The sequence below is a fragment of the Archocentrus centrarchus genome, chromosome 8 (assembly GCF_007364275.1).
Source record: "Archocentrus centrarchus isolate MPI-CPG fArcCen1 chromosome 8, fArcCen1, whole genome shotgun sequence".
NCBI classification, from domain to species: Eukaryota; Metazoa; Chordata; class Actinopteri; order Cichliformes; family Cichlidae; genus Archocentrus; species Archocentrus centrarchus.
The window spans coordinates 28418310-28431396 of record NC_044353.1 but is presented as its reverse complement, the minus strand read 5'-3'; the positions used below and the strand labels follow the sequence as shown (position 1 = coordinate 28431396).

The window sequence follows — 13087 nt, the reverse complement described above, 5'->3', positions numbered from 1 at the left end:
ACTTGAGAAACAACATCTTAATATGTGGTTTGATTTTCAACAATTTTCAACATTTTCTAACAATCTTTAACCTCTTCTTCTTCTTCTTCTTCTTCTTCTTCTTCTTCTACTTCCTCTGGTGTAGTCTGTCATCAGTGTGCTACATCAGCTTCCATGACTAACCACAGAAACTGCTTGTATAATGGTTTCCAACAATTCTAATATTTTTCAATAAAAAATGTTTGATGAACAGAAACAGATGCAGGGCCTTCTCTTATACAATAGCCCCATCTTGTGGAGACATATCATAATACAACTGTTAGTTTTCTTTTTGTTATTTACATAAACCTGACAAAAAAATATTTATAGACTATTTTTTGAGTGGGTAAAATACTCTCTGTTTTTATGTTGTTCTCTGTTGTTGTTATTATTGAGACCCCAGTATCAGCATGTATTATTAGGGCCCTGTTTGCTTTCAGCTTTGAGTTCCTGTATGGCCCTCCAGCTGCTCTCCAAACTCTCTCTCAGTTCTGCCAGATCCCTTCTTATCTCCTCAAGTAGCTCCAGCTTTGAAAGTTTCCTGTCAATGGATGAGATCACCTCCTCCTGGCCAGCTCCCCCAACAGCATTATCCTGCGCTGCCATGGATTGGTTCAGTTCAGGGGGCTGACATGAGCCCATGGTTTCTACCCAGACCATCTCAAAGTAAAAGTCGATGAAGGCTTCCAGCTCCTCCAGACTGCTTTTTCCCCACTGGTCAATGAGTGGCTGCAGGCCTCCAGACTCAGAGAGCCTCCTGAGAGTCCGCTCTCTCAGTGCAGGATGGCAGAGTGATCGCACACTGATCAAATCTTGTTCTACACATGCAGCGTTCTGTGTCTGAGATGAAACCAGACGCATTGTTTCAAGTCTGTGTGAGACTGGATGCACGAGGCCTTCACTGTCCAGTCTCACGTGGTTGTGAGGAGCAGGGACCGGAGCACGCAGAGTCACTTTTGGCAACCTCAGTTCTTGTTTTCCAGAAAGCAGAGAGAATACGTAGGACATGAAGTATTCTCTGTCCATGAAAGTGCATCCAATCCGTTCTCTGGCTCTTCCTGCTGGTAATGCCACTATCTGAGTAGAATCTTCTTTGAAATTCAGTGACTGAGATGGCATGGATTCACGCACTGCGAAGGAAAAAAACAACACTTGACTTCACATGAGCTAAAAAAAAGTCAAGTCTGTCCTTGTTAACTTTTAACTGTATAAATCACAAACTAGACTGATCTAGTGTTATGAAGGGTAGGATACTGTTTTACATTTACTCTCTGTGATATTTACTCTGTGTATTTATTTATTGCACTATTTAAATTATCTTGTAATATTTTCTAATTTTCATTTCGTTGATAGTCGTTAAACCTCTTTGTGGAATTGAAAAAAATAATTGAGGAAAAATAAAATATCATTCCATTAGGTTTACTCACAGTCATTGGACTGCTCAGGTCTGCTGCTCACAAGCTCCTCTGAAGCGTTCTTACACCGTGGCTCTGCTCCTAGCGGCTGCTCTTGTGCTGGAGAAACACCTTTCCACATGTGATCACCTCTGTGAGGAAGAGCCAGCCTTTCTTCAACCAGCACTCCTCCATCAGTTCAATAAGCTCTTTAACCTGAGCTCCATCTCCCCAGAGTTTATTGTCTAAAACATGATATCTGTTCCCGCACTTCTCAACAAGCCTTTGCAGAGGCTCTCCTTCGCTTTCAATGCGCTGCTCGATGCTCGTGTCACCCAGCCAGTCGCCATAGCTGAACAGGACCATAGTTCTGCACCAAAGCCGGTCTCCTATTGCCTCTAGCTCTTTTTGCAAGGTTTCCCTGTAGGTTTTTTTGAATGACGAGCTTACATTGACAACCAGAAGTATAACACAGGATGCCTTCGAGAAGTCATACGTCACAGAGGAGCAGCCTGGTGTGTCCATCACCGTCATCATTTTCCCCCAGATGCTTTCCTGCTTTTCAGTGCAGGAAGTAGTTTGGGTGTCTGTGTCAAAGCTCTCTCTGCTGAGGATGGTGTTTCCACATGAGCTTTTGCCTGTTTTCCGGCCACCAACAAGCACCACTCTCAGCTGTGTCAAAGGGTCGAGGTTCTCTGGCAGAGAGAAGATTTATATATTTGTTGAAAAAATCTAAACAGAATGCAACATTTTCACAGCTAAATTAAACATTATTAAATTAGTAAAACAAGATCTTGTTGATTTTGCTAATTAGCCAGCTCACCCCGCTGAGATCTTGCCATCTGCCTTCGTTTCTCTTTCTTCATGAGCCGCTCTCTGGCTCTCTCTCGCTCTCTGCGCTTCATCCCTTCCAGCTGCTCCAACTCTTTTCTCTCTAGTTCATAATGCCAGTCAGTGTTGCAGCTAGTCACGATTTCCTCAATCTTTGCAATGAGCTCTCTCACCTGAAATCCCTCTCCTTTAGTTCTGCTGTTCAGAACATGGTACCTGTTGCCACATCTTTCGACAATCCAGCACAGAGCCTCTCCCTCGCTCTCAATGTACTGCTCGATTGGCGTGCCTCCCAGCCGGTCCCCAAAGCTAAACAACAGAATAACACGACTCCAGATGTGTTCACTAATCAGCTCTCGGTGCTCCTGTGTTGCTCTCCTGTACGTCTCGGTGAAGGCTCTGTCCACACGGATCACCAGCAGAAAGACGTGAGGCCCCGGAGGACAGAGAGACAAACTCAACACCTGTTCCCTCTGATCAAAGATGGAGCTCTCATCACAGAAGAAGTTCATCCACCAGCCTGGTGTGTCCACCAATGTCAGCTGTCTCCCAAACACCACTCCTTTTCTAGCCTGGCACTGAGCCGTCCTGATGAGGTTAGGCCTGTTCTCTCTGCCCAGGATCGCGTTGATTGCTGAAGTCTTCCCAGAACCCTTTGCTCCAAGCATCACAATCCTGATGTCGGTAACTGGCCTCGGCTCTCTGGCAGAAGGAAAGCAGAGGGAGGGTTGGTTAAGTAGATTATGTGTTTATTCACACATTTAAGTATGTTTTCCAGCTAACATTTGAGTTGGTGATTGTCAGCCAAGAAGCAGTCAAAGTAAGCTTTTAGATATGTATTTTATAACCAATGACTATTACAGTATTACAGTTTGGTTTTTTTTTCTGAATTGCCAAAATACTTACTCCCATCCTCTAAACCAAAATCTCAACGTACTATGACACATTGGGCACAGCCATTCACTCATGATGCATAACGCTCACCGCAGCAGGCAGAAGGTACACACAGCTGCCACTAAAAGAAAATTGTACACGCTCGCTTCTGACAGTTTAACTGACACAAGCCAGCTGAGAGTGTGAGGACCACGAGGGGAAGCTGACAGCTGATACCAACAATGGATTTAGGCCATCTGAGAGTTAGAGAGGAAAGATGCGGAATCAAGATCAAAAACAGTAACTTCAGATGAAATTTGAGAGCCGTGACAGACCAAGTTTTTGCACAACTCAAATACAAAGTAACAGAGAAGTGAACAACTCAGCTCGGCAGATCCTCTTTTGCAATAATGAGCTTTGGTTTCTACTGTATACTGTGGGGAGCAGCGGTGCAGTGGTTCGCACTGTGGCATCAGAGCAAAGTGGTTACAGGTTTCGAGTGGTCGGCTGGGGCTTTTTTTGTGTGGAGGTTGCATGTTCTGGGTGCCCTGACTTCTTCCCACAGTCGAAAGTATGTTAGGTTAACTGGTGATTTGCTGTAGGTGTGTTTTTACTTCATATTTTGTCATTTTTGTAGTGTAAGCCAGCCGCGTGATTTTCAAAAGACTTCAGTTGGATGTCCTGAACACTGTGTTCTCTTCTTTTGATGTATTGTGTAATGAATTCTCAGTAGTGTTATCATTTTGGCTGGTTGTGTGCATGATCTGACCATAGAAAAATAAAGATGAGTCCAGAGTCTGGAAATGGCTCCTGAACAGCTTTGAGGTACAGTACATGATCTGATTACAGTGTGTGGTCAGTAGTAAATATGCTGTGAAAATATATATTTAATTCCCTTTAATTCTGTTATTGTATGTTCCAAGTGTTTTGGCTCTGTAGCATGAATGTGGACGAGTCCGGTGGAGCATGAACGTCACCATTATATTTTCACTCAAGCTTTTTGGAGTTCTCCCTTTGTTACAGTTTTACAGTAAAAATGGGTCCAGTAAAGAACAGAAGACAACGTCACAGAGTCTCATCATTGCTGAATCCATTAATGTTTAGCTCGCTGTCTAGGTTAATTACATAACAGTTAACTAAGGGCAGAAGAAAGGATATGTGAGTATTTTTGAACTATATATCTTTACAAATGTTTGTAATAATAGAGAGGATCTTTTAATCATCTTTTCATTCAAAAACATCAATTATACACTATGTCCAATCTTTCCTAAGCAAAACTGCTGTTTCAGTGTCATTCTCCCCCAGGCTGTAGAGAGCCCTATTTGAATTCATGGAAAGAGCCGGCAGTCCCCACAAGGGACCTTTTTCATCTCATGCTTTTCCAATAATATGGTCTTAAGCATTTTAAATTGTGGTTTCCACATGTTTGTGAGACAAAGAGACCAATGTGCCTACACTCAGATCAGTTTATTAAGGGAAAAAAAGAGTTTTCCAGGAGCTGTTACAGCTCTCTTATTAACAAAGTCCAAATTCTCCCCCATCACAGCAGAAAAACATGTTTAAAATATATAGTTCAAAAATACTCATATCCTTTATTCTCCATAGTTGCTGGATAAAACAATTTAAATAATAAATTCATGCAGGAAACTCCAAAAAGCCTGAGTGAAAAAATGGTGACACTCATGCTCCTACTGTGGTCAGAGGTTTTGTGATTGTAGTTCGAGTACAGTTTTGAGAAAAAGGTGGACATCTGCAAGAATCATGTCTTGGAAATCATGAAAAATATCACTACATGGTCTATCACAGTGACTCAAACTACATCTGAAGTTTCCATTCCTGATTTTGCTCTTCTTCGTCTTCCTCCTCCCTCTCAGATTGTTTCTATGCATTGCTGTTATCACCCATCATCTCACCCTTACTGGCTATAAATTATGGACCAGCCCATACGGGTTTTATCATATTAGTAGCAACAACTGAGAACAATTTGGAGTCATTCAGTTGACAAAAAGACATTGCGCAATAATGGTTTTTAACTTCTGCTTCCTGTGGTCAGCCTTATGCATCACAAGTGAATTGTGCAAACTGGGTTTTTGTAAGTGAGAATGTTTTGAGTTATGCAAAATGGTCACATGAAATTTGTTAATTTTGCCTGGGTGAAAACGCTCAGGTTTTTCCACACTGCTTCAATAAACCGGCTCAGCCCTGTTATGTCAGGGTGCCGGGGTTTGTTTGTGTGTTTGACTTCTACATTCTTGCTTAATATGTGTGAGTTTGGGTTTCTGTTTGAGTTTTTTTTGTTATTCTACTGTTTGCAATTTAGATTTTATCCACTCCTCTTTTGATTTCTTTGTTATTCTGTTGCATTAGGAGTTTTAGTCTTTCTAAATTTAGTTCCTGTTTTGATTTTATTATAACAGTGTTCCTTCCTTTTCCCACCTGTGTTCCCTTTTCTTGCCGTCTGATGTAATGAGTCTCCTTGCCGCCATGTTAAGTCATTTGTCTTGCGATAACTTCCTGTTTCTCTGAAGGTTAGTCAGTTTTACTTTCTGTTTCCCTCCTTTGTGATTGTCAGCCTCATTGTGGGTTTTTTTCCAACAGCATTGATTACTTTGAGCTGTGTCTGTCTCCTGTTGCCCATCAGCCCTTTGCATATGTCTCTCTCAGTAGATACATAAATATCCCCATGTTGTTTTTGCCTTTGTTGAGTTGTCTATGTTGTTCTCTTGTGTCATTGTATTCTGTTATTTTTTCATCACCTCCTGTTTTATATTCACTCCCTGTAACAGGGTATATTTTTTGTGTGTGTGTGTGTGTGTGTGTGTGTGTGTAATATTTTTATTATGGGGTAAGGAGGACAATGAGGCAAAAAAAAAATGGTATTGCTTATACAGCATAAATCAGAACATAAAAGCACAGCACCTCTGTGTCAAAAAAAAAAAAAGAGGTGCTGTGTAAAATAAGGCCAATGTGTGTATGCATACACATACACGCATACATACATATCCATATACATACACGACACGACACGTAACACGGTATACTGTTTGAGATTTCTCTTTTAACAGCCTCACAGAAAGGAAAGCATTTTATAGTTTTACCACTGACTCACCTCGCATCAGAGATCTGTGTTGCTTCATTCTGATAAACCTCTGCCAAGCCCTCACTTCCACCCCTCTCTTCTCCTCTGCAGTTGCCCGTAAAATGTTTTCCTGCATTTCAAACACACTCGGTTTTCATTTTCTGTGGCAAGTTTCTGTATCTTTGCCAGCAGCTCTGTGACTTCAGCATTATCACTCAGGACAACACTGTGACACCTCCGGCTGCACTTCTCACTGAGCCAGCGGAGGGTTTTTCCCCCTCTTTCCACATACTCCTCTGGATTTGTGTCTGTGAACTTCTCATCAAAGGTGAAGACGACCATGCAGTGACTCCACACTGTGTCACCCAGCAGGGCCACGTGCTCCTCCACAGCCCTCCGACGCCTCTCGGAGAAGGCTGAACTCGCCTTGATTATTATAAGGAATGCATGTGGGCCTGGTGAGCACAGAGCAACGCTGGTTATGATCTCCCTCTTCACCAGCTCACATGTGTCCCGAACACTGAAGTCACACCACCAACCAGGAGCGTCCACTACTGTGAGCCACTGTCCGGCCACTACGCCGAGCCTCCGGGAGCACAAAGTCCTATCTTTGGTGAGAAACTCGTCTTTACCCAGGATTAAGTTTCCCACAGAGGTTTTCCCAGAGTTTCTGCCACCAAGAAGTACAATCTTTAACTGTGAGGTACACCAGCCTTCCCCTAACAAAGAAAGAAATGCACAATCAGAACAAGAGGCAAGGAGATGAAGAAAAATATTAAAGCTAATTCCAACATCTTCTTTTTTAACTTATAACTAAAATAAAGTATCAAACAAATTCAGAATATGAGCAATGTATATATCTGAAACAATCAGAAGAAAGCAGATTCATTTAAATAAAATCCCCAAACAGAGCAGCACATTAATATATCTTATATCTTAATCCTATATTTTTGGATTTTATACCGTTAGAGGAAGGGCAAGCAACAACCTGCAGGGTTAAAAAAAATGATGCCAGCACAAAGGAGCCAAAAACTGCAGGCGTTTGAGGCTAAAGCAAAACAACCTGCAGGTAGCCTTGATCTCAAATGCTCAGTTTCACTACATAAATAAACATAATAAAAAGATTAATAATAAAAATAAACCGTTTTAGACTCTCCAGTTAATTTCTCCCTTCTGGATAACTGTACAGAGATAAATTGTGATATCACTTATCTATTTTCAAAGCATTAAGACTTAAAGTTAAGCTTAATTAGGGGTGTGGCTGCCATGAATCACATATGGGTGCAGTTTCCCCCCATTCAGCATTCATTGCGGTAAAAGACGCTTTAAGGACTTTTGTTATAAGTCTCTCATTTATTATCACATAATTATGCGGACATTTTGCTAAACAAATTAGCTATTCAGCACTATTATTAGCAAATATTTTTGTTGACTGCCACAATGGCAACTTGAGGCTTTGAAGCAGCTGTTCACAAACCAATGGGTGGCCACCTCTGTCTTCTATATGTAGCCCATGGACTAGAGCAACAAGGACTTCTAATATTTCTCTGAAATTATAATCAGTGGTGTAAACATATGCTGTTTTACTTAATTAGCAATACTGCAATATAAATATGCTATTAGAAGTAAGTCATAAACACTGGGCCAGTTTAGCCACTTTATAAACTACTTTGCCTCTACAATATAATTAATATATACCACATTGTAGTATGTGAGCAAATGTACTTACAAAGTCAAAGTCAACATTTTTGTCAATTCTGTCTTATGTACACAAGATCAAAATATTGTTCTCCCAAGCCACAGTGTGCAAACAAGTAATGAATCAAGGATAAATGAGATGTTTTTTAACTATAAGAATATAAAGTACAGAAATTTAAAAAAACATGAGGTATCAACATCTAAATATGAAGCATCCCAGATTTATTCAAGCCTATATGCATTATTGCTGTCAAAGTATAAGAAAAATAATAGATTACAATAGTTATTGTTCTTTTAGAGACTTTCCCTTTTTAAGTATTAAGAAGTCATTGAATGTATGACACTAATAGTTGAAAATCAGACATATGTCTGAGTTTCAGATATAATCATGAATGTTATGTGGTGAATGAGAGGAGTCAGATATTAAAACTTACATGCTGACAGATTTCTGGTTGCCATCTCAAAATCTGTATGGTCTATAAGCCTGTAGTGTATAAAATAATCATCATTCGCTCACATGTCCAGTCCATGTCTCCGGGTTCTTTGTGAAAAATGCAGACACTGACGGAGTTTTAGTAGAAGTCTGTGTTTTATGAGTCTGAAGGTCATCAGCAATAACTTATTAAAGTACATAAGTAATCAGACACATTTGCAGTGAACACTAACAACCGCACCTCTCAGCAGCAGGTTAACCATCTACTCAAAAGGAGAATCATTTATCACACACAAAGACTTTATCTTTTTCATAACACTGTCTAATTTGTTGTGACTTTTTCCAGGCAATCAATTCAGCAGGGACAAGACACACAGAACTCGGCATTATAGCTCATAGGAAAAACAAGGAAGGCCACGCCCCTTTGTAGTATGTATTACATGCTCAGATTTAAGGTACATGTACTTTAATTACACTTCCTTTGAGGCGGTGCTTTAATCCATTCATAATTTACAGTAAATACCAACATTAGGAGGTTTATTTTTATATTTAACAACTGCAAATACAAGTTACCTATATAACAAAAGTTTTATATAGAAAAGATATGATAATTTAATAAGATTTTCACCAGTGTAATTAAAATAAAAATGCTGAAAGCAACATGGATCATTTACAATTATATAAAATACCGTGTAACTTTGATAGAAACGACACTGCACGATAAGTTATTTTATTTTGACACTTTGAGTGGATTTTGAAAATTCTGCTAGGTAAATTTTGTTTTCAGAACATAATTTAACTTTTGTTAAGATTACGTGATTCACGATGAATGAGAGAATAAAAGTACTTCCGGTTAGTCCAGTGAAATAAATGCATCTACATACCTGTCAAGTCTCCCGTTTTGGCTGGGAAATTCCCGTATTTTACCCCTCTGTCCCGGCGTCATCCCGTATTTTTATTTTCCCGTATATTTCCCGTATTTTCAGTTTTCAATTTAAATTTTTTTTTAAAGCATTCCTGTGCCGCTTCAAACTAAATTGTCACAGAGTTACATAATTCACAGAGTTCGGTGACGTGTTTCCGGTTTAGTTTAGCAGGGCTCAGCGTTTTTTGTTTTGTTTTTTTGCCCCATAAAGCGACAGGAAAACCCTACAGTGTTTTCCTTAAATTTGATATTCTAACATTAAACAATACGGGACAAAATTGATCTATGTAATGTGGGTCTAGGCAAAGCATTAAAGTTATTAAGTTATTTCATAAAGTTTATTTGTAGTTCTAAACATATTTATGGTGTTTTTTTTCTTCACGTTTTGTCTCTCCAAAGATGTTTTTCCTCTCTTCTGCAGCCTCGATTGCAACTACAGTACATCCAAAAGAACAATTATACAAATTAGGTAATGACGCCATATAGGGACCTCTATTTTCAGCAGCGGAAAATTTCCCGTATTTTTAAATACAAAACTTGTTTGGCTTTGAGGTTGATGACAGGTATGTCATCTACTATGACCTGTTTCTACGCTTCACATTCAAGTGCTTTATTTTCGGAATGAGGAAAAACAACGAACTATGCTTCTTCTCTTTTTTTTTCGCTTTTGCTTTGTGTTTTACAGCTATGGAAGTTGCTTCCATACACATCTTTTTTGACCATACCCTGTAGATATGACACAGAATCGATATTAAAAAAAAAAGACTTTAATGTTTGAAAATAAAATTCAATCTAAATTGTAATCTCTATTTTTTTGTTTGTTTGTTTGTTGCTTTTCATATATATATAAAACCTCTGTTTCTCAGTATCAAGGCTTCTTTAGAGACCAGACTTTCCTGTTTTGCCGGTTATAAACTCCGCCCCTCTTCCGGACTAGTATTACACAAACCGGTGGTTACCGAAAGCACGCAGACGCAGCCCTGCGGACACTACAGGATCGGAGACGATGGGGGTTACAGTCAGAGTGGAATATTGGTAATTCTTTTTCCACATTATGTCTTTTCTGTATATTTTCAGCTAAAGTGTTGTCTACTGTCTTCGCATAATTCTCAGATTAAACACGGTTACGTTGTTGATTAGCTCCTAGCTAAGCTAGTTGCCTGCGCAGGCAGCAGCTCGAGTTACAGTAAGGTGCGCCGCTGTTTGTGTTATCCCGCAGGCTTTTCTTACATATTTGTGTTTTTATTTCATCTAGTGGTGCATGACGATACGAGCCCCGCTATCGTGAACTCGCCCGTGTTGTCAAGGGTGAGTTTACCGATGCGGATGTCACAGGCTTCGTGGGAAGATCCAGTAAGTCATCGTTGATTGCTAAAGAGCTCGTGATTTTTTGCATCTGATAATTACACTGCACCTCTACAATTAATGTGAGCTATGTAAAAGAGAAAAATCATCAAAGTGCTATTCTCATGCCCTTCCTTCTTTCTTTGTTTCTCTTTGGCTGTTGTTTGTATTATAGGCAGCTTTGAGGTTGAAATCAATGGGCAGCTGGTCTTCTCCAAGCTTGAGACTGGTGGTTTCCCATATGAGGATGACGTAAGTACCATACAAACTATTTTCCTATCAGCTGTCAATTACAGCAGAGATAATGTTATTTATGCTGTTGATTTCCTGGCACAGGTCATGAGCGCAATTCAGGATGCCTACGATGGCAAACCTTTGCAGAAGATCACCAAAAGCCGTGCTCCGTGCGTCATCATGTAAACCTCGCTACCATGACAAGCCCCTGCAGCTGTGCCACTCCAGGTTTACACACCCAAAAGAAAAGCACTAGCTAAACACCAAACTCTGCCTCCTGGCTCCTCCCTTTGTTCCCATAGTGGTCCTCCAGGGTGTTAATGATTACCGTAGCTTCAATTATTAAAGGTTATGGTATGATGAATCCATCCCTGGAGTTCCCTCCTCATAGGAATGAAGTCAAGGAGAAGATGTTGCAGATGATTTGGAGGGGGCTTACCTTTTTTTCCTATAGCCTGATTGCCTGGCAATTTCTACCAGACTAATTATCGGTTTCTACAACTTTTTTATTTTTTTTTATTAATTGCTTGCACATGCGGTTTAAAAACTTTTAGTGAATGCAAGAACAGTACAAAGCAGTTGCACTTCTTTTTTTTTTTTTTTCTTTTTTTTTTAAAGCACAAAATGGAGATATTTGTTATCTTTGCAACACACTATGCTTAATGATCTGCCACTAAAGCATTTTCAAAACATTCCATGGCGATATCATAACTCACTCTGGTGGCTTTGATTAGTAATGCAGTCATGTTTGTGCTTTAGTGGCTGCAAAGGGAATATTAACACTTTATAATGCATATCAAATTTGAAAGGTGTACAACGTTAAAATGATTGGATGTAATGCAGCAACTGAGCTCTGCCAAGTTTCTGGTTTTAATTAGTTTTCGAAGGTTTTTTTTTTTTTTTGTTTTTTTTGGTGATGTTTTGCTTTACTCTCATTTAAACTGGTAAAGTACAGCAGCATACAGTATGTGTTTCTGAAGACCATCGCCAGCTGGTCTGTTAGGCTCACGCACTAGATGTCTGCCCACATCCCATAAATCCTCTCACATTGTTTTCTCTGTTAAAGCTGTAGTGTATGAATAAAGGCAATGGTTCTTTAAGCACTGGGAGTGTCACGTTTTCATGATTAAAGGTGTCTTCTTACCTTGAACAGGCTTTCTAAAGAGTGTGTGTGTGTGTGTGTGTGTGTGTGTGTGTGTGTGTGTGTGTGTGTGTGTGTGTGTGTGTGTGTGTGTGTGTGTGTGGTGTGTGTGTGTAAAACCACTTTTCCTGTGTGGGTCTTGGGTGTCAACACTGTGCAGCAACTGCAGATTATTTTACGGTACACTCAACAGGCTTTTTTTTTTTTTGTTTTGTCTGTCCTCCATGATGGCAGTAGTGATAGAGTATACTTATTGCAGGCTTAAGATTCCTCACTGCACTTGCATAGTCACTGACCATATTTTCCAGGTGTCTGCTTCCTGTTGCTGTTTACACAAATCAGTTTCACATTCTTTAAGGGGAAATAAAATAATTCCTCTCCCATAGTATTGGACAGAACAGATGGGACCTGCTTTTTTTGTTAGTTTTTTTCCCTGCAGAGTGTGCTGCACAGAGCTTTATCCTAAAGTAACTGAAGCAGAGAGAGAAAAGAAGTTAGTTCTACAGTACTCACACAGTTTACACTAAGGGGCGCCAAACTCAACAAAGACTGCATTCTCGTGTGTTTTGCCTCTAGCATGCTCTGTCAAAGACAGTGTCACCCTGAAGTCAAATGCAGAGAAAGTAAATAAGGCAACTGCTTGTCTGAAAATGTATTGCAGCCTTTGAGGGTGTTCGTTTAAACTGTTTTTATACATCAAGGTCCAGTTTCCCGTACAGGGATTATGTCTAATCCTGGAGTAAATACTTTTTCCTATTTTGGTCTTCACTGACTTTTTCCTTTTAGTCTAGGACCATGCTTAATCCATGACTGGGAACCTGGCTGAAAAAGTTAAAACAATTCAAATAGTGAGCAGCTCTGAAATCATTTTAAGGGTATAACTATGTGTTAAAGGCATTATAGGCTTTTGAACACTTAACACATAATAAAAAGTGCTGAAAGTTAATGTGGCGCCTCATTATTTGTGGAGAGATAGCTAGTGGCCAGTGCACACTAAAATTTGAATTAGCAGCGATGAAAAAGTCGCTAATGTAATTATGAATTGAATCATACAATATAAATGTGATCATTCTATAAATAGATTTTTTTTAATTGAAATACATTTTCAATAATTCAA

General features: G+C 39.6%; 1 protein-coding gene and 1 pseudogene across 1 annotated transcript; one reads left to right on the top strand and one right to left on the bottom strand.

Moving 5' to 3' along the window:
* Window positions 1–423: 423 nt before the first annotated feature.
* Window positions 424–8352, bottom strand: LOC115785188 (GTPase IMAP family member 8-like; annotated as a pseudogene).
* A 1818-nt stretch (window positions 8353–10170) lies between these two features.
* LOC115784621 (migration and invasion enhancer 1-like) lies at window positions 10171–11933 on the top strand. The gene is made up of 4 exons (XM_030735921.1): window positions 10171–10286; window positions 10507–10604; window positions 10771–10847; window positions 10932–11933. The coding sequence occupies exons 1-4, from the start codon at window positions 10258–10260 to the stop codon at window positions 11013–11015; spliced, it is 288 nt and encodes a 95-aa protein (XP_030591781.1). The 5' UTR covers window positions 10171–10257; the 3' UTR covers window positions 11016–11933.
* The last annotated feature ends 1154 nt before the right edge of the window (window positions 11934–13087 follow it).